This window comes from Heteronotia binoei, chromosome 12 (genome assembly GCF_032191835.1).
Source record: "Heteronotia binoei isolate CCM8104 ecotype False Entrance Well chromosome 12, APGP_CSIRO_Hbin_v1, whole genome shotgun sequence".
NCBI classification, from domain to species: domain Eukaryota; kingdom Metazoa; phylum Chordata; class Lepidosauria; order Squamata; family Gekkonidae; genus Heteronotia; species Heteronotia binoei.
Genome location: NC_083234.1, coordinates 15,614,385 through 15,626,922, shown reverse-complemented (window position 1 = coordinate 15,626,922; position 12,538 = coordinate 15,614,385). Strand labels below are relative to the sequence as shown.

General features: G+C 48.8%; 1 protein-coding gene across 1 annotated transcript in view; it reads left to right on the top strand.

The window, feature by feature from the left end:
- LOC132580697 (uncharacterized) overlaps positions 1-12,538 on the top strand; it is a 56,241-nt gene that overhangs the window by 43,165 nt on the left and 538 nt on the right. The window contains exons 18-22 of the mRNA XM_060251689.1: positions 2,226-2,386; positions 5,119-5,284; positions 6,955-7,121; positions 8,065-8,143; positions 12,267-12,425. Coding sequence (XP_060107672.1) covers positions 2,226-2,386; positions 5,119-5,284; positions 6,955-7,121; positions 8,065-8,143; positions 12,267-12,425 — 732 coding nt within the window. The remainder of the gene's footprint in view (positions 1-2,225; positions 2,387-5,118; positions 5,285-6,954; positions 7,122-8,064; positions 8,144-12,266; positions 12,426-12,538) is intronic.

The window sequence follows — 12,538 nt, the reverse complement described above, 5'->3', positions numbered from 1 at the left end:
TACCACTGAGCCACCTTCTCTCCCCATCATCAGGAGGATTTTGAAGCCCCTCCCCTTTTTACAAAACACAGGAAGGAACTGAATAGTCTAAGATATGACTAATAATAGCTGATAATGAATGCTTTGCAGTAATCCGGGACACCTCTCTAGGGGCACTGTGAAAACTATCAGCGTTCGTCTCCAAAACTAACGTTTTGAAGAGTCAGAAAACGCTACTGTAAAGTCAGAAAACAGTTTTGCAGTATATTCCCTAAAAATCACATCTGATCCAATGATAGCAGCCATTCGGTTAGGTCCACAGCCCCTGACGAACTGCCATGGTCCCCCATGAACACCTTTTGTGACCCCCGTCAAGTGTTTTTAGAAAGTAGGTGAAGCCAGGTGGGGCTTTTGCCCAGCAAAGCTTCCGATTCACTTTAGAAGATTTGACTGGTTGCGCAGAATTTGTCCAATCTTTGCTTTGGCAGCAGCTGCCACCAAATCACATGGATCTTCATTGTGTGACCAAAGGCAAGCTGCAGCTGCCATTTTGTGGCTGGCTCCGCCTCCTGAAGCAGCCATTTTAGCAGCAATCAATTTGTGGCTGCTCCCACTGTGCTATATCAGCATTCCAAAGGTGCCCACAGGATCAAAAAAGTTGGGGATCCCTAGGTTAGGCTAACACAGAGGGAGCAGTTGGCCAAGACCACCCTGAAAGCTATGCCAGTTTGGTGTGGAGAGCCAGTTTGGTGTAGTGGTTAAGTGTGCGGACTCTTATCTGGGAGAACCGGGTTTGATTCCCCACTCCTCCACTTGCACCTGCTGGAATGGCCGTGGGTCAGCCATAGCTCTGGCAGAGGTTGTCCTTGAAAGGGAGCTGCTGGGAGAGCCCTCTCCAGCCCCACCCACCTCACAGGGTGTCTGTTGTGGGGGAGGAAGGTAAAGGAGATTGTGAGCCGCTCTGAGACTCTTTGGAGTGGAGGGCGGAATATAAATCCAATATCTTCATCTACCTCACAGGGTGTCTGTTGTGGGGGAGGAAGGTAAAGGAGATTGTGAGCCGCTCTGAGACTCTTTGGAGTGGAGGGCGGAATATAAATCCAATATCTTCATCTACCTCACAGGGTGTCTGTTGTGGGGGAGGAAGGTAAAGGAGATTGTGAGCCGCTCTGAGACTCTTTGGAGTGGAGGGCGGAATATAAATCCAATATCTTCATCTACCTCACAGGGTGTCTGTTGTGGGGGAGGAAGGTAAAGGAGATTGTGAGCCGCTCTGAGACTCTTCGGAGTGGAGGGCGAGATATAAATCCAATATCATCATCATCATCATCATCATCATCATCATCATCATCATCTTCTTCTTCTTCTTCTTCTTCTTCTTCTTCTTCTTCTTCTTCTTCTTCTTCTTCTTCTTCTTCTTCTTCTTCTTCTTCTTCTTCTTCTTCTTCTTCTTCTTCTTCTTCTTCTTCTTCTTCTTCTTCTTCTTCTTCTTCTTCTTCTTCTTCTTCTTCTTCTTCTTCTTCTTCTTCTTCTTCTTCTTCTTCTTCTTCTTCTTCTTCTTCTTCTTCTATGCGGGATTGGATTGCAGATCTTCTTGATCCAAATCCAGCTATTTATTCTCCACACTACAGTTTTTGGAGATGAGGCAAGAGGAAATGGCCCTTCCATGTTTCCTCTTTTTCCTTCCCCACTAAAAGGTCAAGGTAGTCCCCTATGCAAGCACCAGTCGTTTCTGACTCGGAGGTGACGTTGCTTTCACAACGTTTTCACGGCAGACTTTTTACGGGGTGGTTTGCCATTGCCTTCCCCAGTCTTTTACACTTTCCCACCAGCAAGCTGGGGACTCATTTTACCGACCTGGGAAGGATGGAAGGCTGAGTCAACCTGGAGCCAGCTACCTGGACCCGGCTTCCGCTGGGATCAAACTCAGGTCGTGAGCAGAGTTTAGGACTCCAGTACTGCAGCTTTACCACTCTGCGCCACGGGGCTCTATTCCTTCCCCACTACAAAGGAATTAGAAAGATGGTGTGCTTCCAACCATGTTTGGTTATGCAGGCAGAAATTATGAAAAGGGATGTCTTGTATTCAGGCCTCGGATTCAACAGGAGTGTAGCTCCTGAACCTTTCTGAGTTCCACCTCCTCCTTCTCACCTCGTCCGTCGAATAGCAGGTGCAGCTGCATAACAATCCCTGGATGAGCTCCACCACCTATTTTTCTACAAAAACGACCCCTGCTTGTATTTCAGGAGACCAGCGCACCCTAAGAGACCTGGAAGATTTCAGCGTCCGCACTTTGTATGACAAACTGGAAGACCAGAACCTTCATCTTGCCTCTCAGCTGGCAAAACACCGTATGGACATCATGGTCTTCTACCAAGGAGTCCATCAGAAGATCCAGAATCTTGTGGTCAGTACTGAGAGGGAGGAAGTTGGCTCCCTCCCTTGGGCACTCGGAGAATCTCCCACAAGCAGAAAGACCATTATCATATGGACATATGAAGCTGCCTTATACTGAATCAGACCCTCAGTCCATCAAAGTCAGTATTGTCTACTCAGACTGGCTGCGGCTCTCCAGGGTCTCAAGCTGAGGTTTTTCATGCCTACTTGCCTGGACCTTTTTTAGTTGGAGATGCCAGGGATTGAACTTGGGACCTTCTGCTTGCCAAGCAGAGGCTCTACCACTGAGTCACTGTCCCTCCCCAACATAAATGTACATATGAAGCTGCCTTCTGCTGAATCAGACCCTCGGTCCATCAAAGTCACTACTGTCTACTCAGACCGGCAGCGGCTCTCCAGCGTCTCAAGCTGAGGTTTTTCATACCTACTTGCCTGGATCCTTTTTTAGTTGGAGATGCCGGGGATTGAACCTGGGACTTTCTGCTTATCAAGCAGATGTTCTACCACTGAGCCACCGTCCCGCCTTAGCTTATCCAGTTAAGATGTCCCGTCCTTTGGCTAGAACTGTGGCTCAGCGGCAGGGCATCGCCTTGGGATGCAGAAGGTCCCAGGTTCAGTCCCCCAGCATTTCCATTTTAAAAGGATGAAACGGTAGATGATGGGAAAGACCTCTTCCTGAGATTGTGGAGAGCCGCAGTCTGAGTAGACACTAGGGGCTTAGATGGACCAGTGGTCTGACTCAGTGGAAGGCAGCTTTGTGGGCTAGCGTGTGTGTGTGTTCATCGGCGTAGAACTGGCTGATGTAATGAGGATCTGCCCCAAATGTCAAATGCTTCTGCTGACCTATGGCACTGATTGGGAGGAACACTGTACCGATTACCTGCACATGTGCAAGTGTGTGCAGGCAGGGCCGGTGCTGGAGTTTTTGCCACCCCAGGCAGGCTCTGCCCTCCTTCCAGTGGTGGAGGGCCCCCAGCACCTGCCCAAATCAGGCCCAATTTGCATGGAGGGCTTCTCTTGAGGAACCCCCCCCTGCTTGACCCTCTCACGGAGCAGGGAAGTTGAGCGGGGACAGATGGCCCCATCTGCACAGAGCTACTCAGGTAAGCCATTGGGGAAACAAGGCAAGTAGAATTCTTCTCTGCTGCTTTCCAAGGTTTTTAAAATTATGATTATCCTCTTGACAGTTCATCCTGGAGAGCCAGTTTGGTGTAGTGGTTAAGTGTGCGGACTCTTATCTGGGAGAACCGGGTTTGATTCCCCACTCCTCCACTTGCACCTGCTGGCATGGCCTTGGGTCAGCCATAGCTCTGGCAGAGGTTGTCCTTGAAAGGGCAGCTGCTGTGAGAGCCCTCTCCAGCCCCACCCACCTCACAGGGTGTCTGTTGTGGGGGAAGAAGGTAAAGGAGATTGTGAGCCGCTCTGAGACTCTTCGGAGTGGAGGGCGGGATATAAATCCAATATCTTCATCTCTTCTTCTCCATGCAAACGTCCTCCCCACCCCACCACTCAACCTTCCCACGGCGCAGGAAAGCCGAGCAGGGCCAGATGGTACCATTTGCACGGAGGGCTCCTCTTGAGGAACCTGCCATGCAAATGACCCCCCCTGCCCCCCGCTCGACCCTCCCATGTGTCAAGCATCGATACTTCACAATAATTAGACTTTTGTTCTTCAATCAAAAGTAGCTTTTGTTGTTGAAACTCCTATAGCTTGTCAAGGACAGACTCCTTGGAAGTAATGACAGACATAGCATCGCATAGTAACTTATATGCATGGTTCAAAGGAAAAGGTTACAGATAACTTCAAAAGGATAACATAAAGATGCAAATTGACTTGAGGGTTCAAAGGCTTCTCACTAGTATCTCTTTGTACCTAAGGAATGTCAGCTAATAAAAACATCTCCCTTTCTCACACATTCTCTGGGAACCAATAAGACCTGGCTGTGTGAATATGGGGGAGAGGCACTCTACACCGTTAACACAAGGTTATTCTAAACATCCTGGGTCTAGATGGATTTATTATGCACCCTTTGGTTAAAGAAAGAAAGCAGGGGGGTGGAAGAAGGGAAGAGAGCATGAGGAGGGTTCTGCTTTGTATCTGGATTGTCCACGGACCACCATTATGAATAACATATAGAAATGGCATGCTTGACACCATGACACGGGAAAGTCGAGGGAGGCGAGATCACGCGGCCTTTCCCTTCCCCAGTGCCCTCAGAGGACGCTGGGGAAGGGAAACACTGCTCTTCTTCAGCTCTGATGGATCGGGAGAGCTCAGAGCTGAGACAAAAATGAGCGGGAGGCACAGGGACAGCATGAGCAGGGAGGGGGCACCCACCCCTGCCTCCTGCCGGGAGTTGGCACCCTAGGCAATTGCCTAGTTTGTTGATTCCCACGTGCCTGGCCTGTGTGCGGGGCTTCTTTTTTTGGTAGCAGGAACTCCTTTGCATATTAGGCCACAAGCCCCTGGTGTAGCCAATCCTCCAAGAGCTGACAGGGCTCTTAGTATGAGGCCTACTGTAAGCTCTGGGAGGATTGGCTCCATCAGGGGGTGTGTGGCCTAATACGCAGAGGAGTCCCTGCTCCAGAAAAAGCCCTGGCTATATCCCAATCCAACCTGGCAGAGTTCCGGTCGTACTTAAAGTGTAAAGCATCCTCTGCCATCTGTGTGTAAGGTTGGAGAGGTGACTGGAGCGTCCCAGGCAGGAGCTGAGCCTTCTGAGTATTGATCTCTGCGTCTAGGACCTGGTGCAGTCGCTGGACGTGGAGCAGCTGAAAGGCCTGGAAAGGGCAAAGCTCTCCCCGCAGACTACCCCCCAGGTCAGCGTCAGCCCACCCCAGGAGACCCAGCAGGCTGAGACCACCCCTGCCCAAGCGCCTGGAGCCTTGCAAGCAATGGGCTACTCAGGTAAGATGGGAGCTCCGAAGAAATCCATCCACTTGGCAATCCATTCAGATGGGAAGAAAAATAAATAAGGGGGGGGGGGCGGGTTTCTTTGTGCAGTGGAATCATATCCTTCTCTCGTGCACCTCTGCAGGGTCTTTAAAAAAAACTTCTCCGGGTTGCTGGTTTGATTGAAAGAACTCGCAAGAGCTCTCTGTGTGTGTGTGTGTGTGTGTGTGTGTGTGTGTGTGTGTGTGTGTGTGTGTGTGTGTGTGAAGTGTCAGAGGTATTGTTTGGAAAAGCCGTTTCTATATCCCAAACCGTTCAATGGATCGTTGGATCAAAATGAGATCGAGAGCCTTTTAGTATAAAAGCAAAATCAGAACTTTATTTCTACAGGGATGGGGAACTGGGATGGAAAATAAGAGACACTATAGCCTCCATCTTATCTCTAAGGAAGTCACATTGCTAAGATGGAGATCCCTCCTTCTCCTTGACCTCTGGCTACCTGGACAAAGGAAGTCACCTGCCCAGCTGACCGATAGCATATACAAACCAACAGTCCTTCCCCCGAGCTTTCTCTTCCTTGGCAGACAGCCCAGTTCCTCTTCCTTGGTCAGGCGGACAACAGAGAACAGGGAAACATATTTAACCCTATAATGACTGGCATATGTTTAGTAGCAGAATTTTGTTCCGTTGCCATTTGTAAGAGGAAATATTTGGAAGAGCCTTGATTTCATGGACTGTACTCTTACGAGTCGTCTTGTTGTCTTCCTTTATTGCCGTTCTGGTCTTTGACTGAAATAAATATTGATTGATTGACTTCCAGGTGCAAACACACACGCGCGCACACCAGCGTACAAAATACAAAAAAAAAAACCCACATTAAAATGTTTAAAACTGAGATATGTATGCAATAATTCAATTTTAAAAATATAGAATCATAGAGCTGGAAGGGACCTCCAGGGTCATCTAGTCCAACCCCCTGCGCAATGCAGGAAATTCATATACCTCACACACACACACAGAGTGACAACTGCTGCATGCCCAGAAGATGGCAAAAAACCTCCAGGGTCCCTAGCCAAACTGGCCTGGAGAAAAATGGCTTCCTGACCCCAATATAAATTCATATAACACTAGGGTTGCCAAGTCCAATTCAAGAAATATCTGGGGACTTTGGGGGTGGAGCCAAGATCAAGGCAAAAGACACGCAGGACAGGTACAGAATTCCAACATGAAGTGCCATCCAGTTGCAGAGATTTCAAGGCAAGAGACTTAACAGAGGTGGTTTGCCGTTGACTTCTTCGGTGGTTTCCCATCCAGGCGCTAACCAGGGTTGACCCTGCTTAGGCTTCCAAGATCTGATGAAAACAGGACAGCCTGGGCAACCGCTACATCATGCCAAACGTAGTTCCATGTTCTAATAAATGTCAGTATAATCAGCTACTCAGGGCCAGCCCTAGACTGTCTGCCACCCTAGGCAAGGCTAGCCTCTGGGGCAGCCCCCACAAGCACACTGATAACATCACCGAGTCACATGGGGGTGCCCAATTTGGTGCCCCCAGCAGGCCAGCGCCCTAGGCAATCACCTAGTTTGTCTAGTGGCAGGGCCAGCCTGGCAGTTCTTTGAAGACGTTTGGACAAAGGAACTGCATTCGCTTCTCACCAGGCATGCATCCTTTTGAATCCCTCAGGTGCCGAGTGGCAAGAGGCAACGGAGCTGATGAAAGTCCTGGGGATGCTGCTGCGCAAATTCCATGGTGGGAAAACTGGGAAACAAGAAAGGGCACCGAGGCGTGAGGGGGCTGTGGGCCTTGGGCTGGCTGTGCGAGAGCAAGTGGGAGTACAGCAGAGCTACCAGGTAAGGGCGATGTCACCATACCAGGATGCCTTATTCTGAATGAGACCTTTGGTCCATCTAGCGCGGGGGTGGCCAAGCTTGCCTCGTGTAAGAGCCACATAGAATAAACGGCAGACGTTTGAGAGCTACAAGACATGAACGGCAGATTTTGAGAACTGTGAGGGAGAGAGGGAAGGAAGAAGAAGACGACTGCAGATTTATACCCCGCCCTTCTCTCTGAATCAGAGACTCAGAGTGGCTTGCAATCTCTTTTATCTTCTCCCCCACAACAGACACCCTGTGAGGTGGGTAGGGCTGTCACACAGCAGCTGCTCTTTCAAGGACAACTCCTGCGATAGCTATGGCTCTCACAGCAGCTGCTTTTTCAAGGACAACTCCTGCGATAGCTATGGCTGACGCAAGGCCATTCCAGCAGGTGCAAGTGGGGGAGTGGGGAATCAAACCTGGTTCTCCCAGATAAGAGTCCACACAATCACTACACCAAACTGGCTCGCTTCCTCAGGGAGGGAGCAAGGAAAATAGATGAGAGAGGGGGGAGGGAGAGGTGGAAAAAACAACTTTAAGTTTAAATGCGTTCTCCAAACCACTGGCTGGCTTGGCTTGGCGAAGATTTAAAGAAACAAATGCCTTCTCTAAGATGGCCTATGAGGTGGTGGGGGCTTCAAGAGCCACACAATGTGTGAAAGAGCCACATGTGGCTCTTGAGCCACAGTTTGGCCAACCCTGATCTTGCAGAACGCTGTCAGATCTAACTGGTGGCAGCTCTCCAAGGTCTCCAGCACAGCAAGGTCTCTTCCAAAATCTACTTCAACTGGAGATTCCAGGGAGGGAAACTGGGATGCAGCCTTCTGCAAGCAAAGCTGTTGCTCTGTCAAGTTTGGGAGCGACACTCTCCTTTTTCCTCCATTTTGGGCCTGTGATTCTTCCATCTTCTTATCCCTAGGACACTGACTTGCTGCAACAGCATGTGGTATCCAGTGGGGAAAGGGCCTCTGTTAGTTCCCATGGCTTCGGCGATCAAGGTAAGGAGATGGCTCCATACCTGATAATGGAACCATCCTTTGCTTCTCGTCTTTGGATGCTGTTTGATAAATATCAAGGAAACAGGGGTATGGGGAATTACTCCTGTACACGGTTGTGCTGATAGAACAGCACCTTAAGTTGCTGAACTAATTCAAAAGGAAGGCACTAGGGAGATAAGCCTGGGTCTTGCTAACGACCACAGATGCTGCGCTCAAAGCAGTTTATTCAGTTTTTTTTGCTTCTGCTAAATGGTGCAGTTCCAGAGAGCTGCCAGTAGGTGGCAATGTGAACCATGTGCCTTCCGGAAGCCTCCGCGGGTCCCTGGGTTTAATCTTCCACCGGCGATGTCAATTTCCCTGGTGACATTTTTAACTTTGATTTAATTGTGTTAAACATTTCTATGCCGCCTTGCTCCCCAAATACGCTCCCCGAGGCAGCGAACCTTGAACATTAAACTCTTTCAACGTTAAAAATGGTGGGAATGTCCAGTGATAATGGAATTCTGGAGAAAAATTCTGCCCACTATCGAACACATAATTGGTCATAAAGTTCCCTTTACTCCGGACTCTATATTGCTCAACCTTTGGAAAAACATGGAAGTGCCTAGACACAAGAGTGATTTGGCTGCATTACTTATCTTAGCAGCGAAATTAGTAATAGCCCAACACTGGAAGGCCTCTCTCTTACCTACTCAACGTGTTTGTTTTTTAAAAATTTGGGACCTAGTAGTGATGGACAAATTAGCTACTACTATAAGAATTTCTGAATCATCCGATACAGGCCAGGTAAAAAACTTGTTTGTGGAAAAATGGTTCCATTTTTTTGATTATGTACAATCTGAACAAAATACACTGTGTAAATTGCCGGACAAGTACTTAAATTTTGCTTTATATTAGAACAACACTATGCTTGGCATGTTTAGTAATGTGATGGCTCATGGATAGACTCTATGTTTGTTAGTGTTATAGTTGTTGTTTGTTAAATGTTATATATGTTATTATTCTAATAAAAATTTAAAATTGAAAAAAAAAATGTAATCTCTGACCTGGATAGTCCAGGCAAGCTTGATCTCATCAGATCTTGGAAGCTAAGCAGGGTGGATTATTGTGGTTAGTCCTTGGGTGGGAGACTTCCTGGAAATACCCAGTTGAGAGGACAGGGGCTGGTTCTAGTCAGTCACCTCTCTGAACATCCTCCAGGTCTCCAGTAAGGGTCAGTCCCCAGAGATCAACATGACTTCCAGGTGCATATCCTTCTCCACTTTGAACTTTATGAAGAGGAAAGATTGCGGCTAATTACCCCACTTTTATCTAAATTCAAACCCTTGGAGTTTTGCATAGAAATTAGAACTGAGGTACTCAGAAATTTTTATCGGAAGATAACACAGAGCTCAATAACTCAGGCAGTAGGAGGGACGGTGGCTCAGTGGTAGAGCATCTGCTTGGTAAGCAGAAAGTTCCAGGTTCAATCCCCGGCATCTCCAACTAAAAAGGGTCCAGGCAAATAGGTGTGAGAAACCTCAGCTTGAGACCCTGGAGAGCCGCTGCCAGTCTGAATAGACAATACTGACTTCGATGGACCGAGGGACTGATTCAGTATAAGGCAGGTTCATATGTTCAGTAGCAGAATTTTGTTCCGTTGCAATTTGTAAGAGGAAATATTTGGAAGAGCCTTGATTTCATGGACTGTACTCTTATGAGTCGTCTTGTTGTCTTCCTTAATTGCTGTTCTGGTCTTTGACTGAAATAAATATTGATTGATTGACTTCCAGGTGCAAACACACACGCGCGCACACCAGCGTACAAAATACGAAAAAAACCCACATTAAAATGTTTAAAACTGAGATATGTATGCAATAATTCAATTTTAAAAATATAGAATCATAGAGCTGGAAGGGACCTCCAGGGTCATCTAGTCCAACCCCCTGCACAATGTAGGAAATTTATATACCACACACACACACAGAGAGTGACCCCTGCTGCATGCCCAGAAGATGGCAAAAAACCTCCAGGGTCCCTAGCCAAACTGGCCTGGAGAAAAATGGCTTCCTGACCCCAATATAAATTCATATAACACTAGGGTTGCCAAGTCCAATTCAAGAAATATCTGGGGACTTTGGGGGTGGAGCCAGGAGACTTTGGGGGTGGAGCCAAGATCAAGGCTGTGACAAGCATGATTGAACTCCAAAGGGAGTTCTGGCCATCACATTTAAAGGGACGGCACACCTTTTCAATTCCTTCCTTCCATAGGAAATAATGAAGGATAGGGGCACCTTCTTTTGGGGCTCATAGAATTGGACCCCCTGGTCCAATCTTTTTTGAAACTTGGGGGGTATTTGGGGGCGAGGCACTAGATGCTATACTGAAAATTTGGTACCTCTACCCCAAAAAACAGCCCCCCCCCCAGAGCCCCAGATAACCGCAGATCAATTCTCCATGATTTTCTATGGGAATAAATCTCCATAGGGAATAATAGAGTTCCCAGCAGACATTTCCCTCTCCTCCCCCCACTTTCTGACGACCCTGAAGCGGGGGGAGGGCCTCCAAACCGGGGGAATCTCCTGCCCCCACCTGGGGATTGGCAACCCTATATAACACTAATATGTTACATAGCAGGGGTGGCCAAACTGCTGCTCGGGAGCCACATGTGGCTCTTTAACAGTTACCATGTGGCTCTGGAAGTCCCCCACCCCACCGGCCAACTTGGAAAAGGCATTTCTGTCTTGAAATCACTTCTCCAAGCCATGCCAGGTGGCAGCTTGGAGAATGCATTTAAAGTTAAAGTTGCTTTCTTTCCACCTCTCCCTCCCTCACCCCTCACCCATCTGTTTGCTTTCCTCCCTCCCTCCCTCCCTGTCTTGTGGCTCTCAAACATCTGACATTCATGCCTTGCGGCTCTCAGACATCTGGTGTTTATTCTGTGAGGCTCTTACATGAAGCAAGTTTGGCCGCCCCTGTTACAGCGTCTTCTCCCCACCCTCTCATCCCCGCCTCCAGATCTGCCTAGCCGTCTACATGAAGCCATCATCTCCTTCTGGGACCGCAAGCACAACTTTAGGGTATACATGAATATGCATGAAGCAGCTTTAGCTGACTCATACTTTTGGTCCATCACAGTCCACACTGTCTGTCTACTCAGACTGGCAGCAGCTCTCCAGGGTCTCAGGCGGAGGTCTTTCACATCACCTCTTCTTTTTTAAAACTGGAGATGCTGGGGATTGAACCCGGGACCTTCTACTTGCCAAGCAGGTGTTCTAGCCCTAAGCCACAGCCCTTCCCCTAAGCCAGGGGCGAGGAACCTTTTTTCGGCCATTTAGATATTTATAATATCATTCACGGGTCGTACAAAATTATCAACTTAAAAAACAGTGCTCCGCCGAGGGAGAACAATTCAGGCTGGCAAAATTAATGCAAATAATTGGGTTTTTTTTTCTCTTTGAAGTCATGTGGAGATAGCCTAATATGGCACACACACACACGGCCTGCTGCCCTAGGCCAATGCCTAGGTCAAGGGCTTTTTTTGTAGAAAAAGCCCAGCAGGAACCCGAGGAAGCCGCTGCACAGTGCAGCTGGGCCCCACAACCCTTGCTGGCCAGCCAGGCCCCAGAGAGGCTGCCACATTGGAGCCAGTTTGGTGTAGTGGTGAAGTGTGCGGACTCTTATCTGGGAGAACCGGGTTTGATTCCCCACTCCTCCACTTGCACCTGCTGGAATGGCCTTGGGTCAGCCATAGCTCTGGCAGAGGTTGTCCTTGAAAGGGCAGCTGCTGTGAGAGCCCTCTCCAGCCCCACCCACCTCACAGGGTGTCTGTTGTGGGGGAGGAAGGTAAAGGAGATTGTGAGCCGCTCTGAGACTCTTCGGAGTGGAGGGCGGGATATAAATCCAATATCTTCATCTACCTCACAGGGTGTCTGTTGTGGGGGAGGAAGGTAAAGGAGATTGTGAGCCGCTCTGAGACTCTTCAGAGTGGAGGGCGGGATATAAATCCAATATCTTCTTCACATGGCTCGCCTCAGCACAGCAATCTCCGAAAGTCAGACCAAGTGATCTCGAGGGCTATAAACGGCTCTCGGGATGGACGTTCCCCACCCCTGCTCTAAGCTATGTCAATGTTCATCATCAGGGCTGAATCAACAGACTCCAAAGAGCAGTGTGCCGGCCTGTCTGGCCGAGCTGGAAGTGGAGGCCCTGATGGCAGCTTCTCCCCTTGCCAGGACGTTGTGGGAGATCAAGCAGGCTTTGGAGGCCGCTCAGAAGCCCCCTCCCTCTTTGCCTCTTCCAGGTAACACTGCTGAGCTTTGGGCGGGTCTCCTTCCCAGTGTGCCAGTTTGGTGTAGTGGTTAAGGGTGCGGACTCTTATCTGGAAGAACCGGGTTTGATTCCCCACTCCTCCAC